General features: G+C 37.9%; 1 protein-coding gene and 1 pseudogene across 1 annotated transcript; one reads left to right on the top strand and one right to left on the bottom strand.

Moving 5' to 3' along the window:
• The window catches only part of LOC107566029 (uncharacterized), a 16,588-nt pseudogene extending 16,495 nt beyond the window's left edge, over positions 1 to 93 (top strand).
• Positions 94 to 1,128: 1,035 nt separating this feature from the next.
• On the bottom strand, positions 1,129 to 25,748 carry LOC107566027 (G2/M phase-specific E3 ubiquitin-protein ligase-like). The gene is made up of 11 exons (XM_016251392.1): positions 25,569 to 25,748; positions 4,009 to 4,149; positions 3,432 to 3,741; positions 3,187 to 3,320; positions 2,949 to 3,010; positions 2,730 to 2,819; positions 2,315 to 2,625; positions 2,044 to 2,222; positions 1,735 to 1,907; positions 1,444 to 1,650; positions 1,129 to 1,372 (listed from the first exon to the last, which is right to left on the bottom strand). Exons 1-11 carry the CDS (start codon positions 25,746 to 25,748, stop codon positions 1,129 to 1,131), a joined length of 2,031 nt encoding a protein of 676 aa, XP_016106878.1.
• Positions 25,749 to 26,068: the final 320 nt, after the last annotated feature.

The following is a 26,068-nucleotide window of genomic DNA, read 5'->3' as shown; positions in this document are numbered from 1 at the left end:
TCCATCATGTAGGTGGGTCTGTTGTGAGACAGATCCTACAGTGTACTGCAGAAGGACCTTGACGAATGCAAAGAAATATGGAACACTCACACCTTTAGGGTAGTTCAACAGTCTCGCTGTCCTTCTGGTAAACCAGATGCAATGTATGCTCTTCCACAAAGGTTGGTATGTGACTGTATTTAACAATTTTTCATTTTTGTAATGAAATTGTTACGATATTAGTTAACACAAAATGTCAAACTCTGCTATCATTCATCCACCCTTATGTTGTTCCAAAGCCATGAGATTTACTTTCTTCTATAGAACACAAAATGGAGATACATTATAAAATGTCTCGCATAACATTAACTTTTATTCCCTGTTCTGCTGTAAAATTAAAGTGAAAAAAGGAGATTGAGGCTAAAATTCTACTCCACAGAAGAAAGTCATTCAACTTTGGATTGGCATGAGGTTTAGTAGTTATATTTTGGGGCGAGGCGACTAATTACAGAATGAATTACCAATAAACCTTTACTGCGTTTAATACTGTACTTTGAATTTTCATATTAAACAATATAATGGCTCTTTTATTCAAAGGTTTAATGGAAGAGAATGTGGATTTTGCATCTCACAGGAAAACTTGAACAAGTTTTTCGTTGAACTTACTCGTAGCACATGTGGAGATGGACAGTTGCAGGCACACTTTGAAGAACTACATGCTCAAAGCAATCTGACTACATCTTACACCTGGGAGGCTGGTGTGGAGAACTACATAACTTTAAAGAACATGGCCCACATTTAAACAAATAAAAGAAAGAAAAGGCATTTCTCACCCAAAAATGAAAGTTGTCAATTTATTTAAACCCATAAGAGTTTCTCTCTTTTGTTGAAAACAGGTGATATTTTGAAGAATGTTGGTAACCAGACACTTGACAGTACTCATTGACTTCCACAGTAATTTTTTTTCTACTATGGAAGTCAATTAATACTGTCAAGTGTCTGGTTACCAACATTATTCAAAATATCACCTTGTGTTCAACAAAAGAAAGAGAGAAACTCATACGGGTTTGGAACAACATGAGGGTGAATAAATTGTGACAATTTACATTTGTGGGTGAGCTATCCCTTTAACATTTCACATTGTTCTACTCAGTGCAATCCAAAACCAGGTGAGTTTTGAATACCAAAATCCATTGCATTTTTGAACTCTTCATAACTTTTGGACATTGGCAGTTTTATTGTGTTGGCACAGGTGCTTGCAATAGGGAATTTAGAAGTCCTCTCAAAACTCAGTCGGGGCTGAGGCACAATTGTTGAAGGAGGCAGTGAATCCAATCCTGTAGCAAACATTAGGATGTCCTGGAGGGAGACTCCTGTTTCTTGTTCTGAAAAACAAACAAACAATGGAATATCATTAAATATGTAATGAACAACAATAAAATGTAACGTTCAATCCTTTACCTCTCAAGCAGATAATCTCTCCAGTATCCCAGAATTCTTGTTTCTTCTTGTCGTCTGGTGCTACCAGCTTCGCTGAGCAGAGCCTTGAAGACACCCTCCAGAGATTCAGGTGTTAGTCTGTCAACACTGTAGCACATATAGGGTCTGAATACACTAGGATGTTGTTCCAGGGCATGGATGACATCCAGGGTGGAAAGCCCATCCCTAAATCTGTAAGCCAAACATCATCTCAAAGTGATGATAATGATAACACTGATAATTATCATATTCTCTCAAGTTAGGAACAAGACTTACCTTTGTACTGAGTACTGGTTTCTGTATATTATGTACCATTGTATGAAATCCTTCACAATGTTGTCTTTGCCCTCTACACTTTGTGGGTAATCAAAACATCCAGCAGTCTGCAGCAAGCTTTCATACTTGTCAATAAGCATGTGTAATTCATGCAGTGATGCTGCACTGGATATCTGGGGTAAATAAAAACAATTAAATTCTAATATATTTTTCATGAAGCCAATATAAACAGGTCTGTAACTTTTAATCCTTAAACCTTTATCGGAACAAAAATTTAACAAAATAAGCTTAAAAGAAAATTGAATGCACCTCAATTAAAGCTGCTTTCATGGTCTTATCTGTTACATCCTCAACTGTTCCATTAATGTCAGCACTACCAGTGAGGTGATCGTACAGCATATCTGAGAGAAAGCGAGGACCTGGACCACCGTGAACAATAGAAACTGCGATCATCCACCCAGCAAGGAAGTATTCATCTTCTCTGACAGCTGTAGGAAAAGGATTGTTTTACTACACTTAGTGAAAAAGAAGACAGTGATGAATAGTGCAGCTAAAAGCTACAATTAAGTAAATAATTTACCTCCATTATTAAAGGTGAGAAATCTCCTATTTTCTGGACCATCAAAGATTCTCCGTGCTCTTAAACAGTCCATTAGGAGGGATAGAAACTTGCATTTTGGACCACCTGTGTCCACTGCATCTTCAGTTGTGCCTTCATCGTCTGTGAATTTGACAAGCATGCCATGCAATGGATCATATGATGCATGTTTAAAACCGCGAACTGCTCCATCCCAAACATTAGCTCGATTTATGTTGAATCTGCTGCAAGATGTCCTTATGATCTTCTGTGAGAGATCTGACACAATGTCTGCAGCAGTGAATGCATCTGAGCTGTAAAACATAGAGGTTTTGATTAAGCAAATACATCATAATGCAACAAAAAAATAGAGTGAATAAATTTAGAAACATGACATTGAGAGTAATTAATAAATTACAACCATTCCTTTTCAACATGTTGTGTGCTCTGGTCTGACTCTTCTGAATCACTTTCGATTACTATTGGTGCATACAGACGTGTGTAATTGCTGTAAAGAGAAAAATAAATAACAGTAATTTACATCCATTTACATACAAAAGTAATTGTAGACCATTAAAAGTAATTTAAAGCAATTTAATACTGAAGCAATTTATCTTTTGAGGTAACTCAAGCTTACGTGTAGCACTTTTGTTGGTCACGTACATGTTCATGGATGTTTGTTCTGATTTTTCCTGCTTCCTACATTTGTCAGAAATATAACAAATATTAAAATGTATTATTTTTGTTTAAAAAAATACTATAACTGATATTAAACAAACCCCATAAAACATAAAAACAATTTATTTGTTGTAACATACTAAGGTTGTAACATACAAGGTATGAACATAAATGATGAAGGAGTTAAAATGAGTTACAATTAACGTTATATTTATTTTTGGATACATGCAATTAAATGCACCCACCAAAGTGTCATTTTCATCAAGTGGACTGTGAGAGGTAGATTTTACTTGCACTTCACTGTCTTCACTAGAAGAATCCTCATTACGGTCTTCAAACAACAATTATGAACATAAGGAAATTTCACTTTGATTTAAAACCATGTGTATATAGTGTTTTAAACATGTCTATGTAAGATTTACTTTAAATTAAATATGCTCACCAGTGGCTGAAAAGTCTTGAACTGTGCATATGAACAGTGTTATTCTTTGGTAAGTCTTCCCAATTGCCTCTTTGTACAGCTGTAGTTTAAAAGGGGTGTTTGTTCCTGGAATATTTTTAACCTCTGAACAATCTGGGTACAGTAAAACATAGGGGCCCTCTTCCATGTCCTGATTAAAATCTTTTACTTTCTTTTCACCAGCTATTAACACTTGCTCAGATGACCAGTTTGTTTGAACTTCAAGAGGCAGGCTCCTCCCTCTCATGGGCTTTAGAACACCATCATGTCTTTTCATAATTCCAATGTAAATCTATACATGAAAATAATAAACAAAAATGTCACAAACTGAACATTAAAATAGGCTTTAATATGGGTGAGTGACTAATTTATAAAATATTTATAAAAACTGACTGATTAAAAGATAATCATGACGTTTAAACTAGTTAATATCTACAATTCCTCAATTCAGCACTGCTCTAAATTCCATAGGAAAAATATTTTCAATATAAGGGTACTGATAATACTATCTATCCTTTAATTTGAAGTAATTATGAAATGGAAGTTACAATAGTCTTCATCCCTCAGAGTCATGATTTTTCTTTGTAAAGGTTTTCCTCTCCTTCTCCTTTAATGCCCTGTACTTCATGAAGCAACCCACTGAACTTTTCTCTGTTTTTCCTGCTTCAAAAACATTGTCATAGAAATCTCTCACATTATACTCCACAGTTTACAAAGCAGCTATTCTGTTCCAAATCTAAGGCCCTATGAAATCCGTTTTATTTTTTCCCAAATTTCTTTCTTTTTTTCAAAATTGTTTTGTGAGCTTATGCTTGCTTTTTTAATGTCGTTGTGTTGTGAGCTTATGTTTGATTTTTTAATTGCATTGTGTTTTGAGCTTATGTTTGCTTTTTTAATTTAATTGTGTTGTGCACTACTGGGCCACCGTAGAATAGACATCAAAAGCATTTAATTAACATCAGTCCACTGTACACATAATACAAAATCACATGCTATATAATACATACAATACAAAGGGCTCTGCTTTTGCATTCAATATATTTCTTGGATGAATGCAATGTCAAACTGAAACAAATATTAACCCAATATCAATGGAAAAAAAAGTGTGCCAAAGAATTGAACTGTATTAAAACAAACAACCAAACCTATTTACTTGTAAACAAAGTTTGAAAGGCAAATTCATGACAAGGCTGTATGCTAGGGACTTGTGTTTTTTTAATCTCTTTAAAAAGATTGCTCTCCTATGTGTCTCTGCATGAATGAGGATGTAAGTGGAAGTTCTGCATTCTTGTCATGTGCTTACATTGACGGTAAACAAAACCAATGGCAAGACTGTGTGTCCAAATCGGTGCTCTTATGGTCTGCAATGTTTCTTAAGTATGAGCAGTTCAGCAACATGATCTGAGCAGTCAGAGATGCTGTGATGTTTTTAAACCTGTTTGATATTATCACCATATAATCTTGTAATAGTGTGAGCGATGCAACAACAACAACAACATATCATGTAAATGAATGCAAGGTGAACATTTGATCATAATTGTTTTACACTAATAAACTAACAAGAAAAATGTTTTTAACATCTAAATAAGTGGTATTTGCAGTATACTTAACAGTGTGGTTGGGGTTGTCTCTTGGCCAAAGAAAGTTTGTGCACCTTCTGGTGTAGTATGAGCGCTGCTAAAACAAGAAAACAACATGGTGATTCACGTAGTCTTATACCCTAACATTAGCCTGAAACCCAATCTGGAAATCTGACTGGTTGATAGGGATGTTGATCCAGAACCAACAAGGACGTTTATCCAGAAAACATGTCCTACTTGGCAATCACGTTCACTTTTAAAGGGTTAGTTCACCCAAAAATGAAAATTAGCCCACAAATTACTTACAAATTAAGTCATCCTAGGTGTATATAACTTTCTTCTTTCAGAAGAATCCAGTTGGAGTTATATTAAAAATTATCTTTGATCTTTCAAGCTGCTTCATGGCACTCAGCAGGTGTTGCATGCATCAGTCCAAAATAAAAAGCGCCCATCCATAAAAAAAGTGTCTCACACAGCTCTGGGGGGTGAACAAAGGCCTTCTGTAGCGAATCGATGCGTTTTTGTAAGAAAAATATCTATATTCAAAACGTAATAATCACTTTAATGTAGCTTGCTCTCACTGTTGTACATGGAAGCAGTTCCGGGCTGATGAAGCATGCAACCGCGTTGCGCATGCACTGCTCAGAATTGACGCACGCAGAAGCACAGCGGAGAGATCAAAACAAAACAACGGTCACTAATTAGAAGTACAAAACGAGGATTTGTAAAGAAGAATGTTTTTTATTTGCTAAAGTAAGGAAACTTTGCTTCCTTTGCTCCTGTTAACACACGTTGGTTTTCACGAGACTCACCGGCGCATGCGCAACGCTGACCTCATACGTCATGCTCCCGGAACTGCTTCAGTGTACAATAGTGAGCGCAAGCTACATTAAAGTGATTATTACGTTTTGAATATGGATACTTTTCTTACAAAAACACATCGATTCGCTACAGAAGGCCTTTGTTCACCCCCCGGAGCCACGTGAGACACTTTTTTTTATGGATGGGCGCTTTTTATTTCACTTGTTTTGGACTGAAGCATGCAACACCTGCTGAGTGGCATTAAACAGCTTGAAAGATCAAAGACCATATTTAAAATCATATAGAAGAAAGAAGAAAGTCATATACACCTAGGATGACTTGAGGGTAAGTAATTTATGGGCTAATATTCATTTTTGGGTGAACTAACCCTTTAAGTAAATATTCTTCAGTGCATGTAGAATGAGCACAATGTAAGTGATACTGTAGAGTAACTTTCTCAGTAACAGTATCATTCAGTCTAACCTATATAAAATGTATAAAGAAAAATGCCAAGACCCCAAAACAAGCCAGACAAGACTGTGGTCCCTTCCTATTTCTCTAATGTTCAAACCTGCATTAGCGGAAGTGGTGAAATCAGACTCTGTCTCTTAGATGGTCGACCTCTTCTTTCTCTTCTTGATCCCGATTCCTCTGATTCATGGAAAGTCCCAGCAATCTGTGCAGGAAAGTCATAATCAAGATATGATGATCCCATTTCAAGGTATCTATAATAAATATTCATGCAAACAGACACATTTATACACACTATACACACGTAATTGCTTATGATCAGCCCATACGGCATCAAGAAACCCAGCAGCATTTCCAAATTCTGCATTTATCACCTAAAACAGGTCATATATGAAAATACATAAATAATCATTCATCTCATATGTAAGTTAATTTTGAGATACTTTGTCTGTTCGTTCTATAAATATATTCTGTTTATTAGGTTGTATTATTTCTCTTTTTATAGTAATCTTTTATCTTTTTGAGTTCTGTCGGATTGAGTGAGGTGTTTGCATGAAGACTTTTCTGTCCGACTGAGCCATCAATCTGATTACTAATGGATTATTTGAATGTTGAAAGAGCGAAACATTCTAGTAGATTGTTTGATCACGGACCCTTTTCATAAAAGTGGAATGTATTATAGACAGATATGTCGGTAAATTATTGTGGGTTGCTCCTGGTCAGAAGTGCTGAGCATTTACCAACAGTGGTCTGAGGTGGGACAAACCAGCAACAGGGTGTTGGGCTGTCAAAGCTCAAACCAACAGAAGGTCTACTGTAGCACAAGTCACCTGACCATGACGAATAACATGTGGTGGGAAACTAGAAAAAAGGACAACAGGGATTAATGAAAAACTAGAAGTCCATGAAAACAGAAACTAAAGAAAAATAACTGAAAGTGTGTGACAAACGGGTTAATGTTAATGGATGAATCTTTATTTTTGAAGCACTAAATACAATGGTGCAGTGTACACTCAAACTAAATGCAGGGCTTGGAAAAACTCCAAATACGAGTCTTAGAGCAGCATACACACAGACCAATACAATATGAGGATAAACTTTATGTTCAAGACCAAATAAATTAAGATGAAATCTTAATGTCTGTTGGGTTAAAATGTTCATCTTTCTAAACTAAACCCATTTAAATGTCTTAATATGACAAACATCTTCCTTACAGATGCCAAATATACAGTTTAAAAGTTAATTTTGAATAACAATTGAGATGCTTTTGAAGTCAGGCTGTGAAATGTAAAGTGCATCTTAATGCCTCGAACTAAAGTCTTGAATTTACTATTATCTCTTCTACAATACAATGTTGCAATTTTGCTCTATACTTTCCACAAGTCATAGTTACTCTTTTGAGCAACACTTTTTAAATTTGCTACCTACAGTAGTTGTGAAATTAGTGGGACAGACTTGCACGTGTGATCTGTCCCTGTTTGGAGAACATTACTGATGCCATTAGTCATCTTAAACTCAACACATTTCCAAGAATGGACTGATGGTTTGTCTTCTGAATTCTACGGATTGTTTGCTAAAAATGTACTCTTTTCACAGAAAGTAATATGAAAGGTTGACTTCCTCTACACTTACTCAAGGCATTAAGTAACAAAGCCAATATGTCTTAATAACAATTACAACATTTAAGCTTTGTGCAAGATGCTATAATAGATACCAACATCTTTTTTTAAAAAGGTACACACATTTCTAATGGGGTAGTTGCATATGGTGGCCATGTTAGATTTCCAGTCTAACAAGTGTGTGCATAGACACTTCCAGTTTCGCCTGATGCCGGTGCAGAGAGACAGAGAAAGCCAAAAATGTTCTCACATAATATCACTTCAAATACTATGTTTGCGTCAGGTGAATGAATGAAATAATCATAAAACTGTCTTGGACTCATGGTGTACATGAGAAATGTCCTACTTCCCACTTCTGAAGCCATGATTACCAGCTTGTCACGTTCACATGTTTTGTTGTCGGAAAGAATAGAAATAATCCCAGATAGCAACATTGTTTAGTTCCAGATCTGGCCGACAAACTGAATGATGGCACTTGTGCTGTGTTCATCTGACCTTGACTTTTATATTTTTGTTTTCTATGGCTGCTGTAACTGTTTATAAAACACGTCTGCAGTAGCAAAAAAGCCAAGACTAAATGTGATCAGGTGATGATGGCTAATTATTGATCGTAATATAAGCATCATGAAGTGGTCTGATTCACTGATCTCATCTGAATCCTAAATACTGATCATAAGTGTGTTGTTCCATTAATTTTGCTCTACCAACCCTGTGATACTGCAGCATGAAAGCCAGTAGTGTTGCACCAATCAGGTATTCAGGATTTTTAAAAACATGTTCTGCACAAAAAAGTTTTGAACTACTATATTATTTAGACACACAGAAATCAACATGCAGCATATGAATCATCATATGAACAATGGTGACATTAAGAAAAAACTCAAAGTCCAGTTGAAAATTCCTTGAACCTCTTTATTTATTTATTTTTGTGATACTGATATCTTACAGTGTTCCATGACGTCATGAGACATCTACAAACAAGCAGCTCCTCAGATCCCATATCTCTGCTAGATGTCGTCTTTGCCATTTAGTGGAATGTGAGGGATCTTTAAGATAACAGCATTCCTGGCCCCCAAGAGTACATGAAATGAAAGCTTGATTTTTATTTATTTATTTATGTGTGTGTGTGATATTATGAACAATGGTAATTATACAAAAATGCAAAAATATAAAAAATGTAAAATGTAATATGTTAATGGACTTGCAGTCAGTCAGTGAATTTACTGCAATTATTAAAGTTGATTGAAAAGGCAGCAGTATTACAATAAAATTATCATAAATGTCACAAAAAAGGACATATCCTTCCAGTGCAGAGAAAAAAAAAGAAAAAAGAAAACCGAGGAATACAAAAAACAGCATGATCAAGGTATGTTAAAGGGGTCCTATTATGCTCTTTTACAAAGTCTTGATTTTGTTTTGGGGGTGTACTAGAACAGGCTCTCATACTAGGTTTGTGGTGTAGTGTTATATGCATTTATGATGTAATTGCATATTGACCCCACTAGAGGGCCACCTAGGGATGGACTGTGGGGGGTTACTGGATGAACGAGTAAGACTGTACCAGGCATGAGCGGGTTAGCAGCAGGAGCTGCTGGTGTTCTGTAATAAACATGTGGTTCTGAGTTATAACTCTCCGTGCACGTAGTCTATTGGATACACTGCACTAGAAGAGACATTACATGGTGTCAGAATAGAGTCGTTTCACGAACTCGAGCCTGCGTTTCACTGTCATGCCCCTTACCATTAGCCGCCTGTGAGCTTCAGTGTAAATATTGCGTAAAAATCGAATCAATTTGAGCGTGATTTTAAACCTGGATGATTGTAACCATTCTAAGTTCGTCTGCCTTGTGAAAACTAGCGCGTCTCCGACATAGTGATAACACTCGTTGCCTTCTCTAGTGCAGCTCAACCAGGTCTCGTCCCATTCGTCGGTATTTGTGATATCACAAATCCCGGAAAATATGCGTTGTAGTCCAAACGAGTCGTCCGTTGTAGTTTTTGAAAAGTGATTTCTGTTCAATAAAATATCTCCTTTTGAATTGGACTTTGAGCTTTGTAACTTTGCAGATCTTTTTTTATGTTCAAACAGCAACATTACAGACTAACTAAAGTTGAAAATGTGAATAAGCATAATAGGACCCCTTTAAGAAAATGAATCTAAACTAAACTAGGCTATGTCACGAGCTAGTTAATTAACAGCCTAGGAAGCATATCTTCTTGTTTTAAGGAAGTTCATGTTTGATTAAACAGCCATCACATCTTACATTTGGGGTCTTTGCTATTGTACTCCAATATAATTATGTCTCAATTAGCTATTTACAGATTAAGAGTTGTTGTTTTCGGTGTACAGATGGCCAGGGCTGGCGCTAGCTATAGGCAGAGCAGGCAATTGCCTAGGCTTTAGGGCCTCGGGCTTTGAGGAGGGGCCTCCATAACCGTAACATCCCCTATATGCTAGTCCACCAGTCAAGACGGGTAGCAGATTCTAGCCTCAATGTTCATTGGATATAGTTGAAATTTCACTAATCTGCAATTAAACCAATTAATGTTGCAGTTTCAATGCGGGTCCCACCTTCTGAATGTCTGGTGCTGCGAACTGTGCTAGCCTCATTGTTCATTGGATATAGTTGAAATTTCACTAATCTGCAATTAAACCAATTAATGTTGCAGTTTCAATGCGGGTCCCACCTTCTGAATGTCTGGTGCTGCGAACTGTGCGATACAAACATCTAAATAGGCACGCAAAGACAGCTCCTAATGGAGGTGTGTGAGTTGTCGTCATCTATGTTAGAGTGATTTCAATGTATTCTAAATATAAACTGTTTCTGTCGATCAGCGTCATTTCTGGAAAGATCATTCACCGCTTTAGTACGAGTTTAAAAAAGAAGGAGCACTGTTGATGTGCCGCTTTGAATTTGCATGTACAGTGAATGACATCACGTCGGGAGCTGACTTGCAAAATAGCTACAAAAGTAAAAGCAGATTAGTTTGTATTCAAAGTTAAAAAGCAAATGTAGTGGTTGGTAAAAATTAATGTGCTTAAAATGCATATGTCTATACGGGTAGAGAAAAAAGACACCTTAAAAAATTTTGGGTGGTATTTGCGCCTTAAAAACATTAATTATGTTATATAAATTGGTGTAAATTCATCATCTTAATTTTCATTCATCAGTTCACTGAGTGGAAAAGAATGCTTTGTTGCTGTTATGCTTGCCACCTGAAGAGGGCGCTTAACGCTATTGTTTCAAGGTAATGCAGCGGGCGAGTCAGAATCAATTAAATATTTCCTGCCCTTACCGCAGCTAGGAAGAAAATGATAAAAGTACTTATGTTCATCTACTAAAGTGGTATTCTGGAACTGTGAATAAATTGAATAAAACAGCAAAATAACAACAACAGCAACATCTTCATCAAGCAAAAAAGAGATTACCTTAAATAAAATCTGATTAATATGCATATACAGTACCGGTCAAAAGTTGGACCCATTACTATTTGATCAAAAATACAGAAAAACCCCCCCAGTAATATTCAGCAAGAATGTGTTAAATAGATAAAAAAGTGTTAGTAAAGACATATTGTTATAAAAGATTTGTATATATATATATATAAATGTTTTAAACAACTTCTTAATAAACAACAAATCCTGAAAAAGTATCACAGGTTATAACATATACATTAAGCACTGTTTCTAACATTGATAATAAATTAGCATATTAGAATGATTTCTGTAGGATCATGTGACATGGCTGATGACAATTCAACTTTGATCACAGAAATATATTTTAAATTATAGTAAAATAGAAAAACATTATTTTAAATTGTAATAATATTTCACAATATTATTGTTTTTTTCCTGTGTTTTTGATCAAATAAATCCAGGCTTGATGAGCATAAGAGACTTTATTCAAAAACATAAAAAATAGCAATGTGTCCAAACTTTTGTACTGTATAAGTATGAGGAAAAGTGAATATCTGGAGCGCTCAACACTCTCAAGCAGTGTGTGTTTTATTCATACTCGAAGCTGGAGGGCACTCTCATGCAGAAAATTCAAAACAGACTCATAGAAGTAATGACTTATGACGTGCAGGAAATCCCTAATATGGACAAAACGCATCCGGCTATCACTGTAGCTGAGCTGAATAAAAAGCAGAAAAAACATGAAGACAAGAAACACACGATTGCGAATATATATTGTTGTATATATATATATATATATTTTATATATAGTGTTACACGATATATCTACAGATTATATATACTCTATAACTTATGACGTGCAGGAAATCCCTAATATGGACAAAACGCATCCGGCTATCACTGTAGCTGAGCTGAATAAAAAGCAGAAAAAACATGAAGACAATAAACACACGATTGCGAATATATACGATTTATGTGTGTTTTACAAGTTATCTCCAGATAATAAATAAACTATATGAATAATGCAGTAGGCCTATAGAAATTATAAAATGTATTTCCTGCCTTATTCTGTGATACAAAATGGGGAAAAGGTGCTCGTAGTAGCATTTATAAACTGATCATAAAATTGTCATGAGGAAAATATTGAACAAAAATATTAAAGCCCCTTGATGCAGCTAACATTACTTCCGCAGGCTACAAACAGCAATATAAACAACAGCTGTGCATGCTCTCTTCACGCTGTTCTTGTAAAATAATTATAATTTTATAATATAAGTATACAAGCACACAGCTCCGCTGAGAACTCCACTTACCGGCAGCCGCGGACGTTATGAAGGCATCCTGGTAGTGCGCTAAATTAAAGGTGTCTGAACGTGTGGGATCGTCAGATGAAAGCTCATCATCATGTGGATAATTTTATTTATGACTAAATTATTATTCATTAATTTTACTAATAGTTAGATTGGGCAGGCCTTCACAAAATGGTGTTTAATTACAAAACTTTTTTTTTTAAATTGCCTTGACAAAAGGGCACTTTGGGCATCAATTGGAAAAGGGGCAGGTGCTCAAGCACCCACCGCACCCCCCTCTGCACGTGCCTGCAGTATAAAATAGGTGAAGACTGTCCTCTTCAAAAACATTTACTTCCAAATTGTAACAATATAGCATGTATTGACATGGGAGACACTCTACTCTTACCTTAATTATGCGTATTACGTGAAAATCAAACATATTATGTTGGTGTTGCTTGAAGCATGTTTAGTTGAAGTTAAAGTTGAGCTAAACTAAGTTAAAGAGACTTTTTCCTGTTTCTGCAGTTGCTGCTGCATCATCTTTGTATTTGCTGTGCTGATAAACAAAGGTGAGAACAAAAACGTATTCGGTTACTAACGTAACCTTGGTTCCCTGATATACGGAACGAGTACTGCGTCTACTAAGACGCTTTGGGGAAAACTCCCTTTTCTCCGATGACTGAAGCCTTTCAATAACGCAGTGTAACTGCACGGCCATTGGTTCGTGCAGTGAATAAAAACTAACCAATCGGCAGCATTGCTGCACGAGCCTATGGCGACAAAGCCCGCCAGAATGGGGGGAGCCATCTGGCTATATAATCGGGCATTTTGGGGATATAATCGGGGAGCCCTGCACGAGCGACAGTAACGGCGCGACATTTAAAACATAGCCGGAAATTTGCTCTTTTAATGTCGCCGGATGGCGGCAGGAAACCTGAGGCCGTCGCTGCTGCAGGCACGAAGGCGGCATGAAATAGCGAAGATGGCCGAGCAGGAAGAGGTCTCTCGAGCCACTGCGAGGCTTAATCATAGCAAAGTTTTGATTTCTGGACATAAATCATGGTCAGTCTTTGTTTGCTAAATAATGATGCTGACCTTAATCTGAATGCTAATAAGTGCAAGATTTTGTCAGACTGCACTAACTTCTAATATTTAACATTTGTTATGAACCTACGCTTGACTTACACTGTGCTCTTCAATAAAAACAATTTAAAAATGGATTCATTATGAGTTTGGTGCTTTCATTGTTGCTGCTGCAGCTTCGGAGAGAAAAACAAATAAACAGCTGAGTAAGCAAAGGATTTTCTTAAAGAACAGAAAACAGCTAGAATAAGTGAGTGTGTTTCAGTATTTTCCTTATGCGTACTATAAGGCTACCTATCGGTCTAGAGTGAGGTGCGACGTTGTTGTTCATAGTTTTTGAATAGCAGACAAATTCAAGCCGATTTCCCAAAAAAATGATCAGGAGCTCGCAAAGTGATCAACTCATTACTATTGCAAGATTTTTTTACCTTTGTTCTTGTAAAATAATTATAATTTTATAATATAAGTATACAAGCACACAGCTCCGCTGAGAACTCCACTTACCGGCAGCCGCGGACGTTATGAAGGCATCCTGGTAGTGCGCTAAATTAAAGGTGTCTGAACGTGTGGGATCGTCAGATGAAAGCTCATCATCATGTGGATAATTTTATTTATGACTAAATTATTATTCATTAATTTTACTAATAGTTAGATTGGGCAGGCCTTCACAAAATGGTGTTTAATTACAAAACTTTTTTTTTTAAATTGCCTTGACAAAAGGGCACTTTGGGCATCAATTGGAAAAGGGGCAGGTGCTCAAGCACCCACCGCACCCCCCTCTGCACGTGCCTGCAGTATAAAATAGGTGAAGACTGTCCTCTTCAAAAACATTTACTTCCAAATTGTAACAATATAGCATGTATTGACATGGGAGACACTCTACTCTTACCTTAATTATGCGTATTACGTGAAAATCAAACATATTATGTTGGTGTTGCTTGAAGCATGTTTAGTTGAAGTTAAAGTTGAGCTAAACTAAGTTAAAGAGACTTTTTCCTGTTTCTGCAGTTGCTGCTGCATCATCTTTGTATTTGCTGTGCTGATAAACAAAGGTGAGAACAAAAACGTATTCGGTTACTAACGTAACCTTGGTTCCCTGATATACGGAACGAGTACTGCGTCTACTAAGACGCTTTGGGGAAAACTCCCTTTTCTCCGATGACTGAAGCCTTTCAATAACGCAGTGTAACTGCACGGCCATTGGTTCGTGCAGTGAATAAAAACTAACCAATCGGCAGCATTGCTGCACGAGCCTATGGCGACAAAGCCCGCCAGAATGGGTGGAGCCATCTGGCTATATAATCGGGCATTTTGGGGATATAATCGGGGAGCCCTGCACGAGCGACAGTAACGGCGCGACATTTAAAACATAGCCGGAAATTTGCTCTTTTAATGTCGCCGGATGGCGGCAGGAAACCTGAGGCCGTCGCTGCTGCAGGCACGAAGGCGGCATGAAATAGCGAAGATGGCCGAGCAGGAAGAGGTCTCTCGAGCCACTGCGAGGCTTAATCATAGCAAAGTTTTGATTTCTGGACATAAATCATGGTCAGTCTTTGTTTGCTAAATAATGATGCTGACCTTAATCTGAATGCTAATAAGTGCAAGATTTTGTCAGACTGCACTAACTTCTAATATTTAACATTTGTTATGAACCTACGCTTGACTTACACTGTGCTCTTCAATAAAAACAATTTAAAAATGGATTCATTATGAGTTTGGTGCTTTCATTGTTGCTGCTGCAGCTTCGGAGAGAAAAACAAATAAACAGCTGAGTAAGCAAAGGATTTTCTTAAAGAACAGAAAACAGCTAGAATAAGTGAGTGTGTTTCAGTATTTTCCTTATGCGTACTATAAGGCTACCTATCGGTCTAGAGTGAGGTGCGACGTTGTTGTTCATAGTTTTTGAATAGCAGACAAATTCAAGCCGATTTCCCAAAAAAATGATCAGGAGCTCGCAAAGTGATCAACTCATTACTATTGCAAGATTTTTTTACCTTTTGTGGCATAAATGGGCTTCCATAGCACAGTGGTGCAGCTCAAACAATCAGATTTATCCTTGCAGAGTAGTGGAGCCAAAGCACAACTCACATAATTACCAAACTTAACGTTTCTCTGCAAGTGCTACAACTGCAAAAGGGCCAAAAGTTACATATTGTAGCTTAAATAACTATATTTATATTTTGTACCTTTTATGGTTACGTTTTGGGTTTTATCGTATGCGGATAATCTCTTAATGTGCAATACACAATTGTTTGTGTAGATGAAATAGTGTCCAGGGCCGCTGCTGGTCAAATGGATGATTGAATGAGTGCACCTGATAATGTCCACTGAGGCAGTGTTCGAATTGTGTCAAAGTTTAGAATTTTCTCCATATTCTGCGTGGTGGTCAGTAGTAGTAGCAGTGACAGAAATTTATATTTTCCAACAAGTTTAAAGTGATTTTTACCTTTTATGGGCATTTTTACCTTCATAAAGCCTTTTTTTTCCAGAAGTGTGCATTATCTTTTGTTCAAATTCTTATATTTAATCAATAAAGTCAATTAGAATAATAAGACATTTAGAATAACAAAATCATTATCAACAAAATTCACCTTTGCAATGCAGAGGAAACACAGAAGCTGCATCTGAAGAGTCATTTAGATGTATTTACACACTGTTTAAAAGAGGGGCAAGCGATTTTTCAAAAACACTTTAGAAAACTGATTCGGGCTGTCTAGCAAAACAAACATGTAGCCAATCAGCAGTAAGGGGCGTGTCTACTCATGATGTGGAGGAGAGAGCGTTCAGTGCAAAGGACGGACATTAGCGAGCCGAGCGACAGAAAGATAGAGATGGCGGATAAAAAACAAAAGAGGAAAACGTCTTTGGAGCAAAAAAAGGCTTAAAGGGGTCATATGACATTGCTAAAAAAGAACATTATGTTGTGTATTTGGTGTAATGCAATGTGTTTATGCGGTTTAAGGTTAAAAAACACATTATTTTCCACATAATGTACATTATTGTGCCGCGTAAACATAAAACCATGTCTGCATTTGTGATCGGAGAAACGACAAACAAGCACTACTCTACACTGCTCAAAACTCGCTTTTGAATCATCAGTGGCAAATTCTTTAAATATAAAAAACGTACTTACAGTCTGTGAGTCAGAAGCGCCAGACTGTCCTTGCAAAGTTGGAACTGCCCCACTTTATAGAAACAGCCTTTGTGCACAGACGCATTGTAGGCTACTTTGCAGGTTCAGGAAACAGTCCTCCTTAAAATGTGCAGCACACATCTGAATATTTGGGTTGAACTGTTCTGGAACAGTGTTGTAAATACAACTTAACCACTGATTTCTAGTTGTGTCCACTTTTGGAAGGCCAAACAAAGTAGTTTTGCTTTCACAACGAAACACACAGCGTCACACACGGCGGGCTTGAGTGAGGAATGGTCGGCGGGCTTGCGACAACCACATGTGATGACCTCGGGCTGGACTCCGCTTCGTCCACGGTGAAAGCTGATCCGGTTATCCACAGCGCGAAGTTGATGTATTTCCTCAGCGACCAGCACGGATCAGCTCTAGGCATGACGAAGTGGATATCATCCTCTTTTGGAAGGCCAAACAAAGTAGTTTCGCTTTCACAACGAAACACACAGCGTCTTCACAACATGGCTGCGGCGGCAACAACAATACTACAGCGAGAATAAAAGTTATGCCTTCTTTCTTTGCGTGAACATTTGGGTGGTGTTATGAAAATCTTCCCACACAGTGACGTAGACATGTGGGGGCGTGTTTAAACGAGGCATTTTAGGAGGGCGTGGACAAGTCTTAACTTTTATAAAGAATATCTCTTTGGGTTTGAGACTTTAGTCTTTGCAACTTTAGGATTCTTATCTATGCATGAACAGCTTTTAACACTTCAAAAAGAAAGGACAATTTTTAATTACATCATATGACCCCTTTAAGGTAATAAGAAGAAGTAGCAAGAAGTAGGAGAGAACTGGAGAGAACTCAAGGAGTGGAAGGCCTACGATGGGACACCCGAGGTTGCTTTGTTTCGTCTCGATAGGTGAGTAACACCGTGTCTGCGCCGCAACAGCTAAAGTCTGTCTAGTACACTGGACGCGCCAAAGCAACTGTTGAAAATCATATGAAATTTGTGTCAATACGTCATGAATAGAACACAGCAGCAGTTTTCTGTATGGGATTTGTCGTGTCGTGCCACGCCACATCCAGTGTAGACAATAGATATGTATATGTATATATATCTATGGTGTAGACAGCATCACTGGTTATAATGAGTCCCATAGTATTTTGTCGCGCCACGCCACTCAAGTCCGGTTTAGACACGGTGTAACATTGGTTTTGCTTTGTTTCACAGAATTAATCATTGCCTGGGTTGCGTATGTATGTGTGGGGCGGAGCTATCAAAATAGGGGCGAGACCCTTTTGGGGTAGGTGTGTTTATTTTGGTGATTTCAAATGTTAACATTGGCTACCAGAAATAGCTTACCCCACCTGTAATATAGGACATGAATACATTTAACCTGCAGTTACAAATGCATAAATAATGTTTTTGATATTTTAATAATAAAGCGTTGAATACTGGTATTTGAAATTATTAAAAAAAACGTAAAGATACTTTAAATGTGAAATTAAAACCGCCAGTAGGTGACAGCAATCACTGTTAAGAAGTGAGTCACAGCGATTGAACCGAATAATTTAAACGGTTGATTCATTCAGGAACGAAACGCCCTCATGTTGCTCAGAGACGCAAAACAGTGCTGTGAATGTGTTTGGATTCATTTGTTGTTGGCGAAATGTAAGTCTATTAATATTAACACTTAAATGCATGAATGTTTCGCCAATCATTATTACATATTCGGGTCTTTAGCAACCCGGACCAATATATCCAGCACGGATGGATCTCTAACTGCTGCAATAGCAAAAAAAACTCTCTTGATATTTTAACACTAGAACCGCCACGGGGTAAATTTTACATGTGGCTGTTTGTGAAATGTACATAACAGATTTAAAATAAAACATTCAAGTCTCCCAGTCATTGACTTTTACTAAAATTATGTAATTTACAATCCAATGTTGATAAAAATTATTTAGATAAAATCAGATAAAAAAACCGGGGCATTTATACCTATAAATTTACCCACCTATATAATGCATTTTTTTATTACCCAAAGTTTAATGGTGTTGTTCTCTTATTCAAATTATAAATGATACAACTAAACAAATTAATAAATATTCTCACTCTCACTCACTTTTTAACACTTTATCTTTAAAATTTTCAAGCAACCTATTTATTTTATGAGGGAAGATGTTGCTTCGGGCCTTTTGCCCTATTTTGAGGGGGCCATCTTTAGCTTTACACTTCAGAAAAAATTTCAAGAAAATAAAAATATCCCAGTCATATATAATATTCAAAATTATGACATAATTATGAGATTAAAATTCCGAATTGATGAGATTTATCCTTGCATAATAGTGGAGCCGAAGCACAACTCACGTAATTACCAAAACTTAATGTTCCTCGGCAAGTGCTGCAACAGCGAAAAGGGCATAAAGGAACGTATTGTGGCTTCAGTAACTATATTTATAGTTTGTACTCTTAATATTGTACCTTTATGATTACTTTTTGTGTTTCATTGTATGCAGATAATCTAGCCCAATAGTATCTGAGGTATTCATTGGGTTCATATGGTGAAGAACTATCACTGGAAGCCTCTTGAGGGTAGCAGAAGAAAATGACAAACATACTGGTGCTGAGTGTTGACACACCTAGCACCACTCCTTTATAGTAAATAAAAAACATCAGATAAAGACATCAGGTCATACTTCTGACAACTGATAAAGCAAACAGGATAAATGCGTTTAAGAAGCAGTATGATCAGAATAGACATCAAAAGCATTAATTGACATCAGTCTACTTAATACAAAAACACAATACAACAATACTATACAGTATATTACAACAATAATACATACAATACAAAAGGCTCTGCTTTTGCATGCAAGATATTTCTTGGATGAATGAAATGTCAATACAACAACAAAGAAAAAGAACAGATAAAAGCAAAAAAGTGTTCCAAAGAATTGAACTGAATAAAAAAAAACAAGCAACCAAACCTATTTACCTGAAGGCAAATTCATGACAAAGCTGTATGTTTGGGAGTTCTTTTTTTTATCTCATTAAAAAGATTTTTCTCCTATGCATGAATGAGGATGTAAGTGGAATTTCTGCATTCTTGTCATGTGCTTACACTGACAGTAAAAAAACAAAAAAACAATGACATGACAGTGTTTACACATTATACCAGCCCACTCGTTTTTATGGTCTGATAACAATCCTCCTGATTCATCAGATTGAAAATATCAGTCTGTCAGAATAAAAATGAGAGAGAGGAAAAAGATGAAATGCACTCATTATGCCTATAGCTACCTACTGAAAATATATATCTAACTTGATGGAACACCTTTTCACATTTCTAGGGTTCGTCTCGGGTTACTTGACTGTATCCTGTTCCCCGAAAAAGCGGGAACGAGATGCTGCGTTTTATTAATGCTTATGAGAACATTCTTGATTTGACTGGCTACAGTCGATCTTGTGTTTTATTAATGGTTATGGAAATGAGACTATCAATGTCACCGCACTGGAAGTGTTGGGACCCCTCAAGGTTGTGTAGTGTGTGCACACAAACATTGAAGTGGTCTCAGACATGACTTTGGGATGTTGACTCAAGGACATGCGAGCCCAGAGTAGCATGAACCTCCAAACTATGGAATCTGATAAATGTGTGTGGGGAGGACCAGCCTGCTGCATCACACACTTGCTGCAAGGGGACACCTCTTGCCAGAGCCATAGAGGATGCAACCCCCCTGGTTGAATGGGCCCTAACTCCTAGAGGCGAAGCTTGACTGCGCGCGTCATAGGCTAAGGCAATAGCATATGCTTATGAATGCATATGCTTAAGGCAATAGCTTATGAAAAGATGCTCTGACTTATGCCACTGGCTGGTGCAGTGGACGTAAATCTGATGAGCACAGACTGGACACAGTAAGTGAAGTCTTTCTCACTCCAGTGTTATGAACGGCGGAGGACAGAAGCCTTCAAGAACGATTGGATGATTGGTCGAGAATGAAACCTTAGGAAGATAATTAGGGTGCGGATGCAAAATAGCTTTGATCAGTCCAGGGGCAAAGTCTAGGCAGGATGGCGAGACTGACAGAGCCTGCAAATCCCCAATTTTCTTCAGAGAGGTAATAGCCATGAAAAAAAAACATCTTTAGAGTCAGAAACCTGACAGGCTCTGATTCTAGTGGTTCAAAAGGGGTGCCAACAAGAGCCTCAAGCACTATAGCTCAGTCAAGAAGGGACTGTCGCTCTGGTGAGTGGCCTCAACCGCTTAGCTTCACAAATGAAGCGGGGGACTACAGAGACCCCGTCAATAAGAGCGTGGTAAGCCAAAATGGTGGCCACACTCTGAGAGTACCAGGACGTACAGTCATGGCCAAAAGTATTGGCAGTGACATAAATGTTGTGTTTTGCAAAATTTGCTACTTAAGCTGTTGTGGTGTTCATTCACATTGTTTCTACAAGTATTGGCAGTGACATAATCTAGAAACAATGTGAATGAACACCACAACAGCTTAAGCAGCAAATTTTGCAAAACACAACATTTATGTCACTGTCAATACTTTTGGCCACGACTGTACCTGAGGACAATTTTTCTTGCAGGAACTCCAGCACTGAAACATCTTGGCAGTGAACTGGGTCTGCATGGTGTGCATGGTCCAACTTTCGAAAACGTGCCATCTGAGGGCATAACTTCTTCTAGTGGAGGGAGCCCTAACAGTTAGAATAGTCTGGATTACATCGGCTGGAAGCCCAGCATTTCTTATTTGGTCCCTTTCAGGGGCCAGACATGAAGGTTCCAGAGCTCGAGCTGGGGATGAAACACTGTCTGAGATAGATAGACCGGAATCACCCACGGTGAGCCGTCAAGGAGGGATATTAGATCTGAGAACGACACTCTGGTTGGCCAACGAGGTGCGTAAGTAAAATACCTACTGACAGTATTTACAGAGTCGCCAAATAGGCCGGAAGGCGACACGGGGGCATCAAGGAGGAGCACCTTGTCTCTATCCTCGATGCCCGTGAGGTTGAGCAACTGATGTCTCTCAGAGGCAACCATAGCAGCCATAGAATGGCCAATGGCATGGGCCGTTCACTCAGTTGCACAGAGAGACAGATCCGTGGCTCAGTGTAGTTCTGAAAACTACACTACCAGCAAGCGCCTCTTCCACCTGTGGCATCATCGTATACCCCTGTGCCTTCTCACCCATGATAGTCGAATAAATCAATGTTGTGGGTACAAAGATGCGAGGGGAATATGGCTTACTCCATGATCAAGACAGCTCATCATGGAGTTCAGGGAAAAAAGGGGAGAGACCAACGTTGGGGTCCCTCCACTCGGCCACCCAACAGAAATCTGTCGTCCAGCTTGAATGGAAACTACAATAAATATACAATTCTGTTCTCGATTGCTCCAATAGCAAAACTATGTTAGCATTTTATATGACTTTACAAAACAGGAAAAAAATATTGATTGATTAGGGTGGTCAGAGAAGAAAGAAATGTCAAATTTGCAATCACTTCCTCAGTGATGTGTTAGAAACATGTTGCAGTATAGGTTGAAAAAATAAATTTATTCAAGCCTCTTAAGGCAAGCTCACACTACACGACATTTGGCGGGACTTTGTTGTTGCAGACAGATTTCCGAAGTCTGCAACGATATCTCCGGATATCTCTGGAAGCCAAAATGGAGATCTTATGGTTTGCAATGTTTTTTTAAGTATGAGCAGTTCAGCAATGTGATCTGAGCAGTCAGAGATGCTGTGATCTTTTTGAATCTGTTTGATATTATCACTCACATAATCTTGATATCATGTATCCTAATGTAAATGAATGCAAGGCGAAAATGTTATCATAAAAGTTTACACTAATAAACTAAAATCTAAATAAGTGGTCTTTGCACTACTGAACAGTGTGATATATTTTATTTGCCATCAGTTTTCACTGAACAGACATGGACAGCCAGTCTGCATGTATTTCGGCACATTTTTTTTTTGTCTCATCTTCCCCCCAGACATAATCAGTGTTTATGTGACAGTGAGTCTTAGGATCTCTCCAACGTCTTGCATGAATTCATAAGAATTTTTTTTATTTTTTATTTAAATAACATTTTCGTTGTTGGTCAGGGTCGTCTCTTGGACAAAGTTCTTGTGGTTTGTGCAGCTTGTCAGCTTTTGGTGTAGTATGAGATCTGCTAAAACAAGAAAATGACAGATGACAAGAACACTTGTGTAGTGTGAGCACCATAGTGACGTAGTCTCATAGTCCTGTATTGTGAGCTTGCGTTAACTCTAACCCAAGCCTAACCCTAACATTAGCCCATTATGAAACCCAACCTTGAAATCTGATTGATAGGGATGTTGATCCAGGACCAACAAGGATGTTTATCCAGGAAATATGTTCTACTCACATTCACTTCTAAGTAAATATTCCTCAGCACAAGTCCCAAATGTGCTCTAGCCCTTCTATGTCAAACATACATCATGTTTTGCCATGTTTTTCAGTAAAAGTGTCTAAACATCCCTAAAAAAGGATAAATTCAACTGAGAAGCAAAATTATTTAAGATATTAAGCCTTGTTTTCAGAGAATAGAAGTCATTAGCAAATCAAATTGTTCTTAAGCATTAATAACAAAATATAGTGATGTTTATACTGAAAACTGAAAACAGTTATTTGTGGTAATAACTGCTCTTATATACCTGCAGTAAGTCTATTTCTGAGTTGTTTGTTTGGGCCTTTGTTTCTCTATTGTGTAGTGCCCTCTACTGGATACAAACCTGAACCGACTCTCTGAGATTTACAGTGACACTTGAGACTTGAAACTTAAAAATGTCAAACCAAATGATGTAAGTGGTACTGTACTGACCTTCCCAGTAACAGTATCATTCAGTCTAACCTATATAAGATGTATGAAGAAAAATACCAAGACCCCAAAACAAGCCAGACAAGACTGTGGCCCCTTCCTATTTCTCTAATGTTCAAACCTGCATTAGAGCTTGTGGTGAAATCAGACTCTGTCTCTTATATAGTGAGCCTCTTCTTTCTTCTCTTGATCCTGATTTTTTTCTGATTCAGCTGGATCTTTCGTGTGGACTTGTGTGGAAAGTCCCAGCAATCTGGGCAGGAAGGTCATAATAAAGATATGATGATGCCATTTTGAGGGATCTTTAGTAAATATTCATTCATACAGTCACATTTATACCCATAAGATAAATGTGTATGTGTTTCCCACTAGTTTTTAACCTTGCATTCTGTGCAAGATACACACATAACTGTTTATGATCAGTATATACGGCATCAAGAAATCCAGCAGAATTTAAAAATTCTGCATTTATCACATAAAACAAGTCATATATCAAAACACATAAATAATCATTCATCTCATATGTTTATCTTAAGATAATTTTCAGATACTTTTGTTGTTCTGTTTTGTACTTTTGTTACTGTTCATTCTATAAATATATTCTATTTATTAGGTTATAACAGTGGTTCTTAATCCTGACATGGGAACCCTCCGCTCTACATTTTGTGTGTCTACCTTATCTGACACACTCAGTTCAGCTCATGGAGCTCTCTCCTAATGAGCTGATGATCTGAATCATGTGTGTTAAATAAGGGAGACTTGCGAAATGTGCAGAGCGGCGGGTCCCCAGTCACCAGGATTAAGAACCACTGGGTTATATTATTTATCTTCTTGGTTTATTCATTCATTCATTTATTAAAGCAGGATAACACTAATAAAAATAAATAAATAAATAAAGCTGCATATTTATATAACTATATTATATGCACTCATGTTCATTAATCTGAATTAATCCAAATGATGACAAGCTGGTGGAGGGGGTGTAATGCTCTGGCCAATGTTCTGCTGGGAAACCCTTGTCTGGCCATTCATATGGACATACATTTGACATGTGATAGCTACATGAACATTGTTGCAGATCAGGTACATCCGATCAGGGCTATGATTTTTCCTGATGGCAGTGGCCTCTTTCAGCAGGATAATGCACTTGCCACACTGCACACATTGTTCAGGAATAATTTGAAGAACATGCTGAAGTGTTCAGGATGTTGCCCTGGCCTCCAAATCCAATTGAGCATCTGTCGGATGTGCTGAACCAACAAGTTCAATCCACAGCAGCCCCATCTTAAAGTTTTCTTTACAGCATTCAAGGCCTGACCCAGTCAAAGATTAAAAACACCACCAAACATTCCACTAACAATCATCAAGTGCCGCTTGTTAGAGCTCTGGGGAAATGATGGAACCGAGTCCAGCGTGTGTCTGTGTCATAACCCCCACTTCTAGGAGTGGATTCCAGATGCTCCAGAGGGACGACGATCCCAGGTGAACTCGAGGGATCAAGGAGCTAAGGTGGATCTGTCTTCTTATCAGACCTAGGAGGAGTGACGGGCATGGAGGTCCTAGGTGGAGCTATAGGGTCGACCATCCAGGGCTGGGCTGGAAGTGCAGGTGGGGGTGAACTGATAAGTTCAAGTATGGTCTTTTTTGCCAACATGGAACTGGTTGAAGAGGTGGGAGTGGGAGGCAGGGTGGGAGCATCAAAGTAGGAGACTTGGAGCTAGTTGATAGAGGAGAATTGAGACTGACTGGGATGAGCAGAGGAGGAAGGGATTGGGCACAGAAGAAAACCAAGACATCCAGAATTTCAGGCTGGGGAATGCTGGAACTCTCTGATGCAGGTGGACTGCTATGATCATGATCATTACTTCCTCATCCAGCTCCACCAAGATTCCCACAGGTACAGAAGTACGAGCTGGCACACATACCTGGTCAGACTGCTCAGACCGCTTCAGCTCTGGAATGGACATGCTCAGGTCAATGGTGGGCATCAGCTCTGCTTCTGGGTCCATGCTGCATATGGGCTTGGGCCAGGTGAACAAGGGCATTATGATGGGAAACAAAAATCTGTATTTGTGATATTAGATTACACAACTTATTAAACTGATGTATAAAAAGCAATGGACATTAAGCTGTGCTGACTTTATAATGTGCTGTTTCCATTACAACATAAACTGAGCCTGGCACACTTCTCTCTTTGTCTGTCTCTTCATTAAAAAACTAGCCTTGAAGAAACTTGCCTTACCCACAAAGTAGCAGAAGTCCACTAAACATTGTTTTTGGGATCTGTTTTTCACTTTTTTTGTCATTTACATCTCATAATTTTAAATGCAATGATTGAAGCAGTTTGGTTACTAAACTGCATTTA

This window comes from Sinocyclocheilus grahami, unplaced genomic scaffold, assembly GCF_001515645.1.
Source record: "Sinocyclocheilus grahami isolate Dianchi unplaced genomic scaffold, SAMN03320097.WGS_v1.1 scaffold1042.1, whole genome shotgun sequence".
NCBI lineage: Eukaryota > Metazoa > Chordata > Actinopteri > Cypriniformes > Cyprinidae > Sinocyclocheilus > Sinocyclocheilus grahami.
Note: the sequence above shows the minus strand (reverse complement) of the source record. Positions and strands in the feature narration are given on the sequence as shown.